Here is a 16,942-nt window from a genome sequence, read left to right on the forward strand (position 1 = left end):
AATACACTGTGGTATAAAGAATTAAATTTTCTCTCTTTCCATAACTTCTGGAGTCACTTTTAAAAAATTAAGATGTTACTTGATTGGAAACTTAGGATATGTTAGAAAAAGAAAATTGCTTTGTAACTAAAGCACTATATTTATGCAGATAAACAAGATTGAGAGGAGCTAGAACAGCCACACCAACCAGAAGATCTGAATCTACCAGTTGCACTTCTGGCTTTGTTCAATGTGATTTGGCTACTTTTCTTCCCATACTCTTTGTGGGGAAGAAGAAACAAGTTCTTTCCACCATTTTATATTATTTTGGTAAAATAAAAAGTAGCTTCCTAACAAAACTGTTGGGGGCTCAAGGCTAGGGATTTAGAGTAGTGGATCTTTCTGTTTGTCAAGATATTGGTGATGAGATTCATGGGGAATAGGGACTCAGTGGAAGTCTATAAGAGTCAAAAGCCACATCTTACTTTGGTCCTGCTTTAGGTCAATTTCATAAGAATTCCTATTCCTTTGCTTTGATTTTGTAGGGACAGTGTCAAGATCTAAGAAAGAGAAAACAGCTGGAATTGCAGATACTTTCTGAACCTATTCAGGCATGGGAAGGGGAGGATATTAAAACCTTGGGAAATGTGATTTTTATGTCACAAGTAATGGTGCAGTATGGAACATGTGAGGTAAGATGTTTCAAATTTCAACACCATTTTTTCCATCTTTCACATTTTTCTTCCTTTATTTTTTCTTCCATCAAGGTCAAGTGCTTGAACATTCAAACAAACTGAGAACCGGTTTTTTTCCAGCACTGCTACGTGCTGTTAAAGATGGGAAGAAAGAACATACAATGATCCCTGCCTTCAAAGAACCCCTTAAGAACAGATTAAAACATAAGCTACAAGTAGAAAACAAACCAAAATAGTCAATGCCTGTTTGTGCAATCTCAACAGTAGATTCTACTGAAGTTCAGAGAAGGAAGAGAGCAAGAAGATTTTATGTAGCTAAGACATAAGGAGGAAGGCCATGAAGAGAAGAGGGGAGGATTTTGTAAGGTAGAGGTCATTCTTATTTCAGAAGAGAACAAGAACACAACCCTTTTTCTACATGACATTGAGGAAGCCAGCCTAATAAGAGCAGAGGAAGCATGTTAGGCAGAGTAAAAGAGAAAATTGATGGAGTCAGATAGGGTCAGGTTATGAAGAACCTTGGATGTCAGGCAAGTGTAGTTCAGACTGATGCAGCAAGCAATAGACATCTATGAGTCCTGAGTAGTAGAGAAACACAGTGAAAGGGGTGTTTAATCTGACAACTGCATATGTCAGGTAAACTGGAGGGGATGGAAATAGAAACAGAAAGGGCAGATGAACTGGAAAGTGATTAGTACCCCCAACAAAGGTAGTGGCAGAGAGAATGAAACTTAAGGAGCAAATGTGAGACATGTTTAGAATGGAAAGTCTATAGGAAGTGGTGACCTATGGGCTAGAGGAGATGACAAATGTAATTTTACACCTATTAACTTTCAAGTGACTGTAGGTATCCAAGTGGAGATCTAGGCAGCTATTAAAACAGTATAGATATGTGAGTAGAAGGTCAGAGTAAGAGGAAGAGATTTAGATGTCCCTGACAGATGGACCTTCCTAGGAAGTAAATTTCCAGAGAGAAGCAGAGAGCTGAAGATGGATTATATCTTTTAGGAAGAAGGTAGAGTAGGGGAGGAAGGTTGATTATATCAACAGGTATGATTTATCAGGTGTTAAAATCATCTTCCTCCTCTCAAAACATCTTCCTATGCTCCCTGATAGGTCTCTGTCAGAGATTCATTACATTTAAAATGTAGATACCCTGGGGGGAGGTTAATGTAGAGAGTTTATCTATTAGACTTTCACACCCTAGGATAAACCTCTTTGGTGAAGGAAGGAGAAATGGTGCCACAAAGAAAAGACAAAGAGAAAGACAGAGGAGAACTAGGGGAGTGTGGTGTCATGGAAATTCTAGGAGGAGCATTTGAAAGTGGTCAGCCTGCTGAGTGCTACAAAAGGTTCAGAGGTCAAAAAGCATGGGGGCCAAGAAAAGCTATTGGATTTCACTACAAGGCAGTTACTGATGATTTTGAGAGAACAAAGTGAGTATGGAGGGATCAACAGAGAGAAAATGAAGGCAGCAAGTAATATGGCAATAAATGTCAAGAAATAGTATTTTGTATAAGCAGTCAGAGAATCAAGTGAAGGCCTGTTAGTGTAGGAGATGTGCATTTGTTGAAAGCAAAAAGAAAAAGCTACTTGAATAGGAGAGGCTGCTAGAAGAAGAAGGAAGAGATGAGAAGCCTATATAGAAGGAAGCCAAGCAACAGAAAGATGTGAAAGGATGAAGAGTCTTTCTTAGAAGTGTTAGCCTCAAAAAGTTGCTCTGCTCAAGTGGAAAGAAGGAGATGGAGATAGGATAATTGCAGCTATGATGGCTGGACACGTAAGCTGAATATAATTGTTTGCACCTACTAATTGCATATCTGTTTAAGGAGTTCAGAGAAGCCCTTCTGTATAAAATTTCCTTTAGTGCCATTTAAAAAAAAGCATTTGCTTCTTTACATGGGAACAATGACTATCTTGTTCTTACTTATTAAAAGTAATTTTATAAATAAAATTTAACATACATACAGAATAAAATATATTTCCTATCACTTGAAAACACCTTTATTTTGCCACTTTTCCTTTTTGTGAACCTACTTAACTTGTGTTCTGGCTGCAGCTTGTGTAGGAAGGCATTAACTGTGTGACTTCTCAGGCTTACATACTTGGGAAACAAGCATGGTTATTTGTATTTAACTCTTAGGCATGGGAAGGGGAGAGATAGACTGGGTTTATATCCATTTCTAAGTAAAATTCAACTAGTTTTGTGTTTGTAAGTTGGGTATTTTTTAATCACTATTCATGTTTCATTGCCTTATATAAGATCTATGTTACAAAAACTGATTCCAGAAATTCTTAACAAACAAAAAGTCCAATATCTATTCTCTTTTCAAAATGCTTTTTTAAAAAGATTTTATTTATTTAATTTTTAGAGAGGGGGAGAGGGGAGAAAGAGAGGGAGAGAAACATCAATGTGTGGTTTTCTTTCACATGCCCCCTACTGGGAACCCAGCCCACAACCTAGGCATGTGCCCTGACTGGGAATCGAATTGGCAACCCTTTGGTTCACAGCCCGGCACTAAGTCCACTGAGCCACACCAGCCAGGGTTCTATTCTCAATTTAATATTTTTATTCCCCTTCAGGAAAAAGAGGAGCGGTACCTCATGTTATTTTCAAGTGTTTTGATAATGTTATCTGCAAGTCCTCGGATGAGTGGCTTCATCTATCAGGTTGGTGGATTTCATATAAAATAAATAGCAGGACCCATAATGAAAAGAGGTTTCCATCTAGGTGCAATATTTTTATTATACTATTAAAAGTTCCAGCAGAAAATGTATAAATGTTATGACTTTTCACTGTAATTAGATAGCTTATAAGAGCATATGTTCCTTAGATCAAAGACCTTTGCATTACTATAATGAGTCTATCCTGAATGTCCACTGCTCTGGGTATAAGCTAGGTTATGAATGTATAAACAGAAATATAAATCTGTAACCAAATCAATTAGGAACATATTTTTATAGGTACATATTATATTATTATTGCTGAAAAAATATAAAACTGGGACCTGCTCCTAGTTTTATAAAACAGTCACATCACATGATTTGGTGTCTGAGATACAAGTCATCAAACTCCATAAGAAATTAAACTTCCTTCATTATGCTCCCAAAATATGGAGTATTATAAATTACTGTTGCTTCTTATATCTTGACCTAGTAGCTACTAGTTTTCATAAAATTTGAGTCTTTATTTACTGATTTTCATGACAATGTGTTAGAAAAATAAACTGTTTGAAAGTCTTGAACTTATGGTTTAGGGTGTGTTAGCAAAAAGCACAACCCACTTTTCCCCCTTACTTTCTTATCTGATTAAAATTTAAAGCAGGGAAACATTATCTTTTTGTAGACCAGAGAAATATGTCTAGCCATGATTCAGCAGTGATTCCTGACAGGGTCAGAAAATGTAGTAGAAATAAGCAGGGATGTGAACAACCACAGAATTAATGGGGATGTTCTTTTTCTGGTAGGGAAAAATACCAACAGTAGGAATGGTGGTGACAAGATTAGATGAAATTGAAGGGAATGACTACACATTTGAAATCACAGGTGGGTAATTTTCTCTTTTTCATGTAGCTACTTCAACTCCTTTTTGGATAGAAGTGGGGTTTAAATAAATAAATGCTATTATTTTCTGTTATATAGTCCATGATCAAGTTTTATTTGGGCATGGCAAAGTATATTTTATTTCCTGGGATAACTGGGGTACAGCGATAGAACAGAGAAGTCTCCTGGTCATTTGAAAGCCTCGGCTTTGCCATTAGTTTCAATTTTCTGTTGCATAAGAGCTACTTGTTACAGCTAAGAAATAACAAAATAGACTGATGTGAATTTGCTCCCCTTTCTGTCATCTGTTCCTTTGTGACAGAGAAGCCAAAGATGTGGAATTTTGCCATCAGCCTGTGAATTAGCAGATTCATTAGAAGATTTTATTAATTTTGAAAAAGTGCTGGGAAGCCATAAACTTTTTTCACAAATTGAGAAAATGCCAGGTGTCAATAATGTTCTCTGACATTTCGGCTTGTTTTCACTTTTGGCAGGCTGGCATGGTTTCTATTTAATGGTTGTACTGTTTGCACTGGTATGGTACAATGGCTAACAATGGGATAATGGCCTCAGGCTTTACCCGCTTCTTTCCCAATAGGGAGTCCACAATTTGATGTTGGATCTTCTTTCAACTTTGATATTGGGTGAAATAATACTATATTCTCATTTTAGACTATTAACTAAATTGGACTCTATGCTTAAATTTTTGGATTGTGAGTTTGTTTAAAGTGAAGTTTTATACTATTTCTAAGACTCTGTAAGTAGTAGAAATCAAGAACAGTTTTATAAATTAGATATGTCTATTTATTTATTTATTCATTCATTATTGCAGCTTATCTGTTCTTGATATAGAAGTTTTAAGAGGGTTACACACAGGTATAAAAATTCCTGACAATACATGTAGACACTCAAGTCTGAATTGTGTGAAGTGATTATGAATGAGGCAAGTTCAAGGTTCTCCTTGCCTTTGTTTCCAAATGCTCATAATTGGGTGATGCAGGTCACATACTAGAGAGAATTGTGGTCCACTGCAGCAACAACCAGGACTTCCAGGAATGGCTGGAGCATCTGTATAGACTGATCAGAGGACCTGCCTCCTGCAGTTCATTATCCAAGACATCATCATCATCTTGTAGTGCTCATTCTGTAAGTAGTCCATTTGTTCTATCCAGGGATTACTGAATTATCATCAAATCCTGTCTCCTGAGGACTTATTAGAACCAGTGAGCATGCCCTTAATCTTTGCATAGTCTATATCTGTAAGTTTTCAAGTACAGTTAAACATCACTAATTCCAATCTCTTTTATTTTTTTTTATTTATTGTTTGATTTTAGAGACAGAGAGAGGAAGGGGAAAAGACAGACATTGATGTGAGAGAGAAACATTGACCAATTGCCTCCCATATGCACCTTCAACTAGGGAGCCAACCCACAACCTAGGCATGTGCTCTGACCGGAAATCAGACTAGCTACCGTTTGGTTCACAGAACGACATTCCAACCAACTGAGCTACATGGCCATGGCACAAATTCTTTTTTTTGTTGTTGTTCTGGAGGGAGGTCCATTGAAATTCATACAAAGTTGTAATTAAAGGTGTGCAGTTTAGTTTGACCATAACTTGGAGTATCAGCTAACTGCTAGCAAAGTTTTTCTTACCAGAAGTCTTACTAAGATGTTTTCATGATAAGCAAGATGTATTTTAATTAGCAACTGTTATTCTCATGTTAATAATGTGCTAATTCAAAACCAGTAGTTTATCTTCATAAGTATTTAAGCATCTCTATGTGATCTCATTTATGCTATTATATTCACTCAGTGACTTTCATGGATAAACTTTTAGCATTGCCTTCTTCCATGTTATCATAAATTTAGCAATTCACGGCATTTGAATTGATGAGATTTCACTGTACTTGCTGAGTGAGATTAAAGATATGCTGTGTTGTCTGTTAACACTCAAACCTGTGATACCAAAATTCCATTTCAGGACACTGTGTGCTGTGGTAGGAAGAATGAGGACTTTGCCATAAGATCTGGGTTCAAATCCTAGCTTTGCCAATTGCTAGCTAGTTACTTCACTTTGCTATGGTTTGTCTTAGGTTGTTCTGATGAAATAACCTATTTAAGCATTTAATAGAGTACCAAACACATAATTGAACTTATTAAATATTGACTGTTCTCCATAATACAGGAAAAAATCCTGACTTTAATAAAATGCAGAAGAGAGAGCAAGGGCAAGATTATGGGATGTTGAGTCTACTTAGTGCTATTCCTTAGAGACCTCATAATCTTGACTGGAAAGTGCCAGTTCTCAAACTGCAGACCTTTGTTTTTCCTTCTTTACCTTTGTATAGCTGGCTTTGCTGATCCAATGAAGCTATTGATGTTCTTTCACTGTAGGGAACAAGGTTGGGTTCAGATGGCAGATTGCCAACATCTCATCAGACATTTTCCTAGTCTTTTAGTTCTACTGGACAGCCCCGAGGACCCTTGGAACCTCCTCAAATTATAAAACCATGGAGTTTAAGTTGTCTACGACCTGCACCTCCACTTAGACCATCAGCAGCACTAGGTTATAAAGAGGTAATTTTGCTCTATATGGTATAAAATGCTTCTGACTAGCTAATTTTGTAGCTTATTACAAATAGGTCTATGGGAATGTGTTAGAATTTAAAATAGGTGACACATGTCAGTCTATCTTGAATTGCTAGACTCATTTATTTTTTATTTCTTAATTTTCCATTTCCTCATTACCCATCTACAAATATTTATTGAATATCACCAGGGTTTATATGTATTGAGGTTCCCTGACCTCTTCCGAAAGTGCCTCTGGTTTATTTTTATAATGATATGATAATTTATAAATTGGTAGTGATATACACACATCTCAAACAAGAGGTGCTTCATTAGAGGTGAATTTCCAACCCAATTCTGCTGTTTGGATCATTTTAAGTCTTATGGTCACAAGCCATGAGTCTGAACTATGAAAGTCTGAACTATTTGCTGCAGTTGAAAAGGGAAAAGGAATGTAATGAATGGGATACTTTTTAAAAAGATTCTTCTAAATGACAAACCTAGAGGACATTTGAAATTGGGTAATGTGGGGATTTTGAGACCTTTTTTTTTCCTTGAAGTTGCAGTCAGGAAATGTCAGTCACTAGCTTCTGTAACTGTGTGGAGTGTTGCCTTTTCCATCCAAATAGTCGGGGGTTTTTTTGTTTGTTTGTTTCTGCCCTCCCCCCACAATGTGTTGCTCATCATTTCAGCTTTCAGAAGAAAATCCTCACTTATTAGTAACTGTTCTTCAAATAGGTTTTACTGAGTGAAGATTTAAGTTTGTGACAGATATGAGCCATGTCAGAGTTGTAATGCAAAGGCAGCATATGTTTGTATATTAAATGTGTGCTTTAATGATTGATGCACTTACCTGAATTCTGAGTTTGTTTTTGTTTAAAACTCTATACTACTGTTTCAATTGATTGTTGCCTCAACTCTTAGTGTAGTAAAAATGGAATAGTATTTGGATACTAGAGGATTTTTTTTATCCTTTCGACCCAATATGATAGGAAAAATAAATCTTGAGCTGAATTTTCATTATGTACCTTGAGCAGAATTTAGTCTACAAGGAGTCCCACAGGTTTGCTTTAAAAATTGACCTGTGACAAACTTCTAAACACTCTACATTTTTGTCCCTTAGAAGTTTGAAACCTCTTAATTTAATCTATTCTTTATGATGTCATCCAGACAGAATAGTTTTATTAAGGCCTCATTTTTTATTTTATTTAGATTTCTCCAAGTTATAAAAATTCTTTTAAAAATGGAAAAAAAGAAAGAAAATTGACCTGTGATACTTGCAATTATCCAATTTTTTCTTTGATCACCAAAACCAGGAATGCTACTTGATAGTTATATAGGTCTCCTTTTTAATTATGGATATTTCATAATTGTCAGTTACTAAATTTAAATTCAGGTGAGCTTTGAGTGGTGAAATTGACTTAATCCTTGACAGAACTAATCCATTAAAACTAAGGCATGATTACTTTTTTCCTGCTAGGATAAGAAAGTTATTAAGTTCTTACTGTGTAGTGTGTATTTTAGTTATTTTCAACATTTGTTATTCTGCACAGAACTGTATTCCTTGGGCTTTTGCATGATGATATTGCATCCAAAACTAATGTGGGAATCGTGATGATATTCTCTCTGTATAATTTATGATAACACTAACATTTCAAATATTGTTTTAGAATTATTGATAAATGGATTTGGTCATTGTAGCCATCGACCTCTCACGCTCATCTTCTCTTTCTTTACATATTCACTTTAGAGGATGTCTTATATCTTAAAGGTAAGGGTAGAACACTATCTTTGCCTTACAGTGACATCATAATGTTGTACTGTAACCTTTTATGAATGAAGCTTTCCTTTATATTTGTTTTTCCCTTGTTTTTATTGGTGGCTAAAATATGAAGACGTAATTCTGACATGTAAGTATTTTCTTCAAAAAGCAGGCTCTTATGAAATACATATGAAAATGTTATCTTATAATGACTTAGAACTGTTTTCCTCTATTTTAAAGCTATTTTTTCTATTATTTTTGTCACATGTGAGTTTTTCATGTCTGTTGACTTATTCACATGGTCAAAGCAAATTAAATAATTGATACAATTCATAGTTTTATCTGCTAAATAAAATATGGCTTTATATATGTATATTTAGCTTGGCTGTAGGAACATTACTCCTAACCCCAAATTATTATCAAGAAGTCCTTCATTTGGCTCATGGGGAAATTACTTAAGTCTCTTTGCCTTAATTATCCCATTGGACAAATGGAAATTGATATTCTTTGTTGTGGGACTGTTGCTCAGGAAAATTTATTTAAATAGTTTTCAAGCTCCTTGAAAAAATGTGTATACTACAGTAGTAGTTACAACTGTTATTTAATTATTTTAAAACTGTATCAGTGGGGAATATAAACCAAGTTATGAACACTGTTATTTCTCTAGCATTGATATCCATTACTACTCTGTATATGGCACCCTAAAGGCATTTGACCTGGAGAATCTGATGAATTTTTAGTAGGCACAGTCCATTCTTATACCTATCCCTATGGCAATTTCAAAGACAATGTCATTCCTTCTATTTTATTTAATCTTTTAGAGTTTATTGAAGTTATTTTTTATTGTGTATAGCATATATTTTTGATGAGCTCCTGAGACTGTCAAAATAAGAGAGAGCCATTCTATTTAATTTCATTTGCTCTTTTAAATTTGTTTTTTGGGGCAGAAGTTTAATTCATAAAGAAAATTCTATTCTTATAGGAGTCTAGTAAAAGCCCCAAAACCATGAAGAAGTTTCTGCATAAAAGAAAGACTGAAAGAAAGCCATCAGAAGAGGAATATGTGATTCGAAAAAGTATGTGTTTTGTACTTTTTGAAAATTAGTAATGGATTAAACAACAGAAAGATATTTGAAAAGCAGATGATTAGAGCAATTTGTTCTTGGCATCATCTGTTATATGATGATATGCATAGAAATGTTTGGTCACCTCTAAGATTTTTGACTAAGCTGCCTCCTGCTGCAGTTCATGTCATCTGAGGCAGAAACTATTTGTATGATTTTCATGTTAAATATTTTGCCCCACCTGGTTTAAAACCAGGGAACATTTGCTATAGATATATTTTCTTCCCTCTCAGTTTATGATGACTCAGATATTTTTCCTCTACTGAGATAGACTAAATAGAGCTGAAAGTTGAAATCCTTATGGAAGTCTAAGGCTCTGTGATATTCTTAGTTAGCCAAGGAATTAATCAACCTGCTGACATGTAGAAATATGGCTTGATTTAGACATGGACTGTAAAGTTGTTCAGCCATCTGATATATACTTATTTCTCTCCATGGCTGGGAACAAGGTACTTTGAGAAACATGTGGAAGAGTAAGTGATGTCTCACAAAAGGGTGACAGAACTGTGTGTATCAGTCAAAAATACAGTCTCTATAAATCTATGCTTGACTCTAGCTTCTGCATCCTGCACACACTACCCCACACTTGGGTGTACACATCAGTATGTTAACAGGGTTCTGCCCTCCAGTCATTTCAAGAATGAGTTAGAGGGGGATGAAGAAGAGGGGGAGAATCAGTGGCTGTGCTGGCTGGTTGGAAAATTGGTGGAGTTAATGGAGAAAGTTTCCTAGAGAAGGTGCACTTTGAAATTTTAAGGAGAGGAAAGATGTGTTGTATTGGGTGAGAATTGAGGCTAGCATCAAGCCCAGTGCTATAACTGTGGCCTTGAAGAGGAGACTGACAAGACTCCCCAATTTAGAGCTCTTGATGGGCTTCAGGAGCATGACACTCTTGGTGCTGAACTCACTGATACTGACCCCAGAGCTTGATACTGTCACTCTTACTTCATTATGAAAATTGGACAGATTTTGCTCCTGCCTTTTAGAAACACCACTGGTCTAAGAATCAGTCGCTGGCAGTGGAGTTACTGCATCATTTGAGGATCTGCAGGCACATATTAATATGAAAAGTAATTATTAATTAAATTTGACAGGTACAGCTGCTCTGGAAGAGGATGCTCAGATTCTTAAAGTGATTGAAGCCTACTGTACCAGCGCAAACTTTCAACAAGGCCATGGCTCAAGTAGGTTCCTGCAAACCATTTTATCTAATAAGTATTTTTTTTTACTTCTCACTGCCTCTTAGTAGAAGAGAAAAGCAACCAAAACTGGTGCAGGGTTTGTAAAGCAGGTGATTTAGTACAGAGGAACAGTGCAGGACTACATCTTTCAGATAAGGTGGTTTTAGCTACCAAGCGGTTTGTTTACCAGTTTCTTCTCACTCAGAGAGAAAGAGAGATGCAAGAGTAAAAAAGTTAGAGGTGATAGAAATGAAAAAAAAATTTTTTAAAGTCATTCTCCTTTGAAGTACACAGATATCTTCATCAACACAAGTTAGGAATTAAAGAGCCCAGAGAGTTCCTGTGTCTGTGAACTGATGCTAATCTCTTCTTATAGGCAGATTTGGAAAGGAAGTCAAAATACTATCTTTGATCAGCTGCATATTTAAACGAACAGTGCTTCACTAAACTCAAGTTTCAAAGTTGCTCTGAAAATCTGGAAATATAGCTGCTTAACACCGGCTGTTCAAAATGTAGACAATTTATTAGGGAGCTTTTAGGTGAGGGTATTTCCCCAAACGATTTCAGGCTACAAACTGAAAGCGAGATAATGTTTTCTGATTCATCTTTATGCTTTTTAAAAAGCCAGGTCACATCAATTATGTGCCTTGCCTTCCATTATTATAGACTTTCAGGATACATTATGTGGGGATTTTCTGTCTGTGTAAAAAATGAATTCTCCATCATGCTCCATTTTGGACAGCCACTGACTCATCACTTGAATGTGGGAGAGGATTACTTAGGTGGACTGCCTTGGCATATGCTTTCAAAGTGACTGTCTCTAAGACTGTCATGAGGAAAACTTTCAATGTGAAAGTTGACACATTTGACCATGAAGAGGAAACTGTCACAGCTTCTGCTTCACAGACAAAATGTGGCTTTGGGCATGCCCAGCTCTGATAACAAGTTTCAAGGAGCCAAGAAAGGGAAGTGAGAACAGTTTTTTATTGTGAAAAATAGGAACGCAAGCAGGACAAAGAGACACCAGAAAAAACATCCTTCATATAAAATCTGACCTCGTCTCCTCCTCTCATCACCTCTCTTCACATCAATAAAGTCAATAAATCTAGTTGGAGGTGCAGGCAGGTATTCTGACCTAAAGGGTCACGGTTTTGCCCCTCCTCCCCAGCCTACCTTTCACATGTGAAATAGTGTCTAGCACAGTTCTTTGCACAAGTAAGCCTTTTAGCATCATAGTGTTCTACCAACTTTTATCCTTATCCAGCCAGAAGTCCTGTTTTCCTAGAACTGATTGTTATTATTTCTTGCAGCATTTAGTCTGTTGGTCAGTCAGTCAGTCCACTATCCATTTATTGAGTACCCGTGAAGTGCTATGAGGTAGAGACACATCCACCTCAGGAAAGGAAAGGTGCCCAAGTGAAAGCAGTGTTCACAAATTGAAGAAGCTTGGCTTAGAAGAGAGAAAAACAGTGGCTCAAGGAAACTGAAGATTAAGGGCTTGTGCTCTGGGATGAAGAATCCTAAAGTGAGGGGGAGGTAGAATGTGCAGGAGAGCTATTTGGTTCAGTGTTATATCTGTTCTGTCACCTCTTCTATTCCAAATCCTGGAGACAGTCTGAGCACAGAGAAATAAGGATGCCTGCATCTTTGTTGCTGAAGTGATAATCTCCCAACCCTGACTCTGCCCTTGATCAAAATGGTCTCAACTGAGCCTACCCTACCCTATTGGATTGTAGAGAACAAATGGGAGTAAGTGATACTTCTGAGGTTCTTTAAGCACATTGTGTCCCAATGCAGTGTTGCTCTAAATTTACTAAAATTATATAATGTCATGGCATAGGATGTGGTGTGCTATTCCCTGGAGTTGGTCAGAGACAGAATGATCACTGGTCAGCTTTTTGTGTGGAGGAGGCAAAACAGGGAAAAAATGAGGTCTTTATTTAGGGCACATATCACAGTGATTTTTTTTGCATTATTTTTCTGTGTACAAAATTCTCCTCTTCCCAAGACTGAATCAATATATTTGGTCATTTAGAATTTGGTCAGGTCAGAAAGATTTAGTCATTAAATGTTGAATGATTGTTCTCTGGGTGCAAGGTTGCAATGTGCTATTAACAAAAACCCTTAATAACAGTAGAAGAAAGGAAATGACACCTATAAATAGTCCTCACTATTAACTCTTTCCTCTCCACCTTTTTGCAACCCTTATTGGTAGGTACTCGCAAAGATTCAGTTCCACAAGTGTTACTCCCTGAGGAAGAGAAACTCATCATTGAAGAAACCAGAAGCAATGGCCAGACCATCATCGAAGAAAAGTGAGTAGAGTAGGCTAAACCTTTTTTGATTTGACTGAGATCTGGAAGGAAGATTCTGGCAGGGCAATGTGGCTTTTCCAAAGCCTGCACTGAAGGACTGTTCCTTCCTCTTTTTTTGCTGATCATGCAGCTGGGAGACTTGGAAGGGCTGCCTCCCAGTAAAGGGAAGGGAGAAGAAAAGGCACCAGGGGTAGAACTTTCTGCATGGTTGGTACCCTAGGAGCCCACTCCCTGATACAGGAAGGTGCTTCCTGGCATAAAAGAATATGATTCAATATAGTGGTAGGAGTCTCCTGGGAAGGCCATGTCACCAATTTCCCTGCTCAGAGGGATGCTTCTCAGATTTATTGAGTAAAGCACTGGATTTTCACTGACTTGGCTTCATTGAAAATCCTACAGCAATACAGTGAGATAAGCATTTCTTTCACCACTTTCACAGATGAGGAAACTAAAGTTCAGGATGATCATGTCCCTAGCCTACCTTTGTACAGTAGTGAAGGTGACCTAATGGGGGAAAATTAGGTTAAATACCTTATGGCTCATAAAATAAATACAAAGTAGCCATATAATTCATTTGTTTAAACTTGAGTCATTTCTGAAGACAAGCTTAAATTTGCAGTAGACAGCAAATTTCAAAGTGCTTGGCATCATAAGTGTACAGTACTTTTCCATCTGGTGTACGAAGTGATACAGCTAAATGGTAAAGCATTTGGACTTATGAGAACAGTCCTGGTTCAAATCCTAATTCTACTACTTGTCGGCTGTGTGTCCTGGGCCAAGTTCCTTCATCTGTCTGTGCTTCGGTTTCCTCATCTTTAAAATGTGCATGATAGTAATACATTCAGGGTTGCTGTGAGCAAAAATGGAATAATAAGTATAAAGGTTTGTGCATGATAATCACAATAAGTGATTATATTATATATAATTATAATATAAACAATTATTTTATATTATAATTATATAATTATTTAAACATATTTTTTCAATTACCATTGACATTTAATATTATATTACGTTCAGGAGTACAGCATGGACACTTATACAACTTGTGAAGTGATCACCAAAGGTCTATTACTCATCTAGCACCATTCATAGTTATTACAATATTATTGATTGCTGTACTATGCTATACTTTACATCCCCATGACTATTTTGTACCTGCCAATTATATTTCCTCATCTCTTCACATTTTTTACCAAGCCCACAACACCCCTCCCAGCTGTCAACCATCAGTTTATTGTACTATCTATGAGTTTATTTCCCTTTTTTTGTTTGCTTGTTTTGTGTTTTAGATTCCACACATAAGTGAAATTATGTGGATTTTGTCTTTCTCTGTCTTATTTCACTTAGCATAAATGCTCTAGATCCATACATGTTGTCACAAATGGTAAAATTTCATTTTTTATGGATGAGTCATATTCTATTGTATATATGTACCACTTCTTTTGTTAAGCTATGTTACATTATATTTTATTTTATAATTGTTGTTCAGTACAGTTGTCTCCATTTTCACCCCACCACAGCTGCCTGCTCCACCCATCCCCACCTCCCACCCTAGAACCTACCCCCTTTGATTTTGTCCATGTGTCCTTTATACATGCTCATTGATGACTCTTCACCTTCTTTCCCACGTTATCCCCCTCCCATCTCTCCTCTTGTTACTGTCAATTTGTTCTTTATTTCAGTGTCTCTGGTTATATTTTGTTTGCTTGTTTGTTTTGTTGATTAGGTTCCGCTTATAGGTGAGATCGTATGGTATATATCTTTCACTACCTGGCTTACTTCACTTAGCATAATGCTCTCCAGTTACATCCATGCTGTCCCAAAGGATAGGCACTCCTTCTTTCTCTCTGCTGCATAGTATTCCATCATGTAGATGTACCATTGTTGTTTGATCCACTCATTTACTGAAGGGCACTTAGGTTGCTTCCAGCACTTGGCTATTGTAATTGTGCTGCTATGAACATTGGGGTATATAGGTTCTTTTGAATTGGTGTTTCAGGATTCTTAGGGTATAATCTCAGCAGTGGTATTGCTAGGTCAAAAGGCAGCTCCATTTTTAGTTTTCTGAGGAGATTCCATAATGTTTTCCACAGTGGTTGCACCAGTGTGCATTCCTACCAACAGTGCACTAGGGTTCCCTTTTCTCCACATCCTCTCCAACACTTGTTTGTTCATTTGTTTATGATGGCCATTTTCAACAGTGTGAAGTGGTATCTCATTGTGGTTTTAATTTGCATCTCTCTGAAGGCTAGTGAGGCTGAGCATTATTTCATGTCTCTCTAGGCCCTCTATATGTCCTCCTTGGAGAAGTGTCTGTTCAAGTCCTTTGCCTATTTTTTAATTGGGCTGTTTGTCTTCCTGGAGTGGAGTCATGTGAGTTCTTTATATATTTTGGAAATCAAACCCTTGTCTGAGGTATCACTGGCAAATACATTTTCCCATACAGTTGGATGTCTTCTTATTTTAATACTGTTTTCTTTAGCTTTGCAAAAGCTTTTTATTTTAATGAGATCCCATTTGTTTATTCTTTCCTTTCTGTCCCTTGCTTTAGGGGACATATCAGTGAAAATATTGCTACGTGGAATATCTGAGATTTTCCTGTCTGTGTTCTCCTCTAGGACTTTTATTGTATCACAACTTACATTTAAGTCTTTTATCCATCTTAAGTTTATTTTTGTGTGTGGCGTAAGTTGGTGACCAAGTTTCATTTTTTTGCATGTAGCTGGCCAGGTCTCCAAACACCATTTGCTGAAGAGGCTATTTTTACTCCATTTAATGCTTCTGCTCCCTTCGTTAAATATTTAATTGACCACAGAGGATTGGGTTTGTTTCTGGGCTCTCTCTTCTGTTCCACTGATCTGCATATATGTTCTTATACCAATACCAGACTGTTTTGATTACCATGGCCTTGTAATATAGTTTGGTGTCAGATGTGGTGATCCCTCCTACTTTGTTTTTCTTTCTTAAAATTGCTGTGGGGATTCAGAGTTGTTGATGGTTCCACATAAGTTTTTGAAATGTTTGTTCTATATCTGTGAAATATGTCATTGGTATTTTTATTAAAATTGGGACTCCATTGATCTACAAATTGCTGTGTCCCTAATCTGTCCTCAAGTCTCTCCAGTCCACTCTGCCCCACCCCCCTTGCCAGGGATCTACTGTCTCTGGCTGTCTCCTTCAGTTGTTAATCTGATCACTCTGCACTCAGCAGTCAGGTTTAAGCACCACAGGGCCAGGGCAGAGACCTTCCTGGACTTGGGCTCCTGTTTCCCCTCAGACTACTGCTGCTTAGAGGGGAGTGGTCTGCCTTAGCATGATGCTGCCACCATTTGGGGGATGATTCAGCACTGGGATCCTGGCAGCCACTCTCTCAGTTCTCTCCCCAAAGACTCAGTCCTTAGTCTCTTCTCAGGCACCACCAACCCATTCTACCCTGCCTTTGTTAGAGCCCAGGGTAAGTGGCTGCAAATGAAAATTTGTGTGTTGGTCCTTTATACAGCTATTTGCATCTCCAGACCCCATTCTTCTAAGGGTGATCCAACTGGTTGCTTAATTATCTCTCCATTGCTGTTGCCTATGGGCACCCAGCTAGCCCTCTTGAGTCTCTGCTGCACTCCTTAGCAGACAGGTTGTGCCGAAGCTGGTTCTTCTGTCTCTCTGAAGTTATATGGCTTCTCTCTGGCTATAACTCAGTTGTTTGTTGCTTTTGCTTCTTAAATTGATCTCTTTTGACTCCCTGACTTTGTAGCATGAACTTCTATGGTGGGAGA

The 16,942-nt window shown here is 37.2% G+C and overlaps 1 protein-coding gene across 3 annotated transcripts in view; it reads left to right on the forward strand.

The window, feature by feature from the left end:
- The window catches only part of ARHGEF6 (Rac/Cdc42 guanine nucleotide exchange factor 6), a 145,144-nt gene that overhangs the window by 117,271 nt on the left and 10,931 nt on the right, over positions 1-16,942 (forward strand). For 2 of the 3 annotated variants that reach the window (XM_045839377.1, XM_045839378.1), the window contains 9 exons: positions 525-671; positions 3,258-3,344; positions 4,142-4,220; positions 5,218-5,363; positions 6,671-6,796; positions 8,538-8,558; positions 9,532-9,625; positions 10,768-10,857; positions 13,070-13,169. In XM_045839377.1, the coding sequence (XP_045695333.1) occupies positions 525-671; positions 3,258-3,344; positions 4,142-4,220; positions 5,218-5,363; positions 6,671-6,796; positions 8,538-8,558; positions 9,532-9,625; positions 10,768-10,857; positions 13,070-13,169 (890 nt within the window). The remainder of the gene's footprint in view (positions 1-524; positions 672-3,257; positions 3,345-4,141; positions 4,221-5,217; positions 5,364-6,670; positions 6,797-8,537; positions 8,559-9,531; positions 9,626-10,767; positions 10,858-13,069; positions 13,170-16,942) is intronic. The other variant, XM_045839376.1, reaches the window with a different exon arrangement.

Source organism: Phyllostomus hastatus, unplaced genomic scaffold (genome assembly GCF_019186645.2).
Source record: "Phyllostomus hastatus isolate PE091 unplaced genomic scaffold, TTU_PhHast_1.1 phas_contig_30, whole genome shotgun sequence".
Taxonomy (NCBI): domain Eukaryota; kingdom Metazoa; phylum Chordata; class Mammalia; order Chiroptera; family Phyllostomidae; genus Phyllostomus; species Phyllostomus hastatus.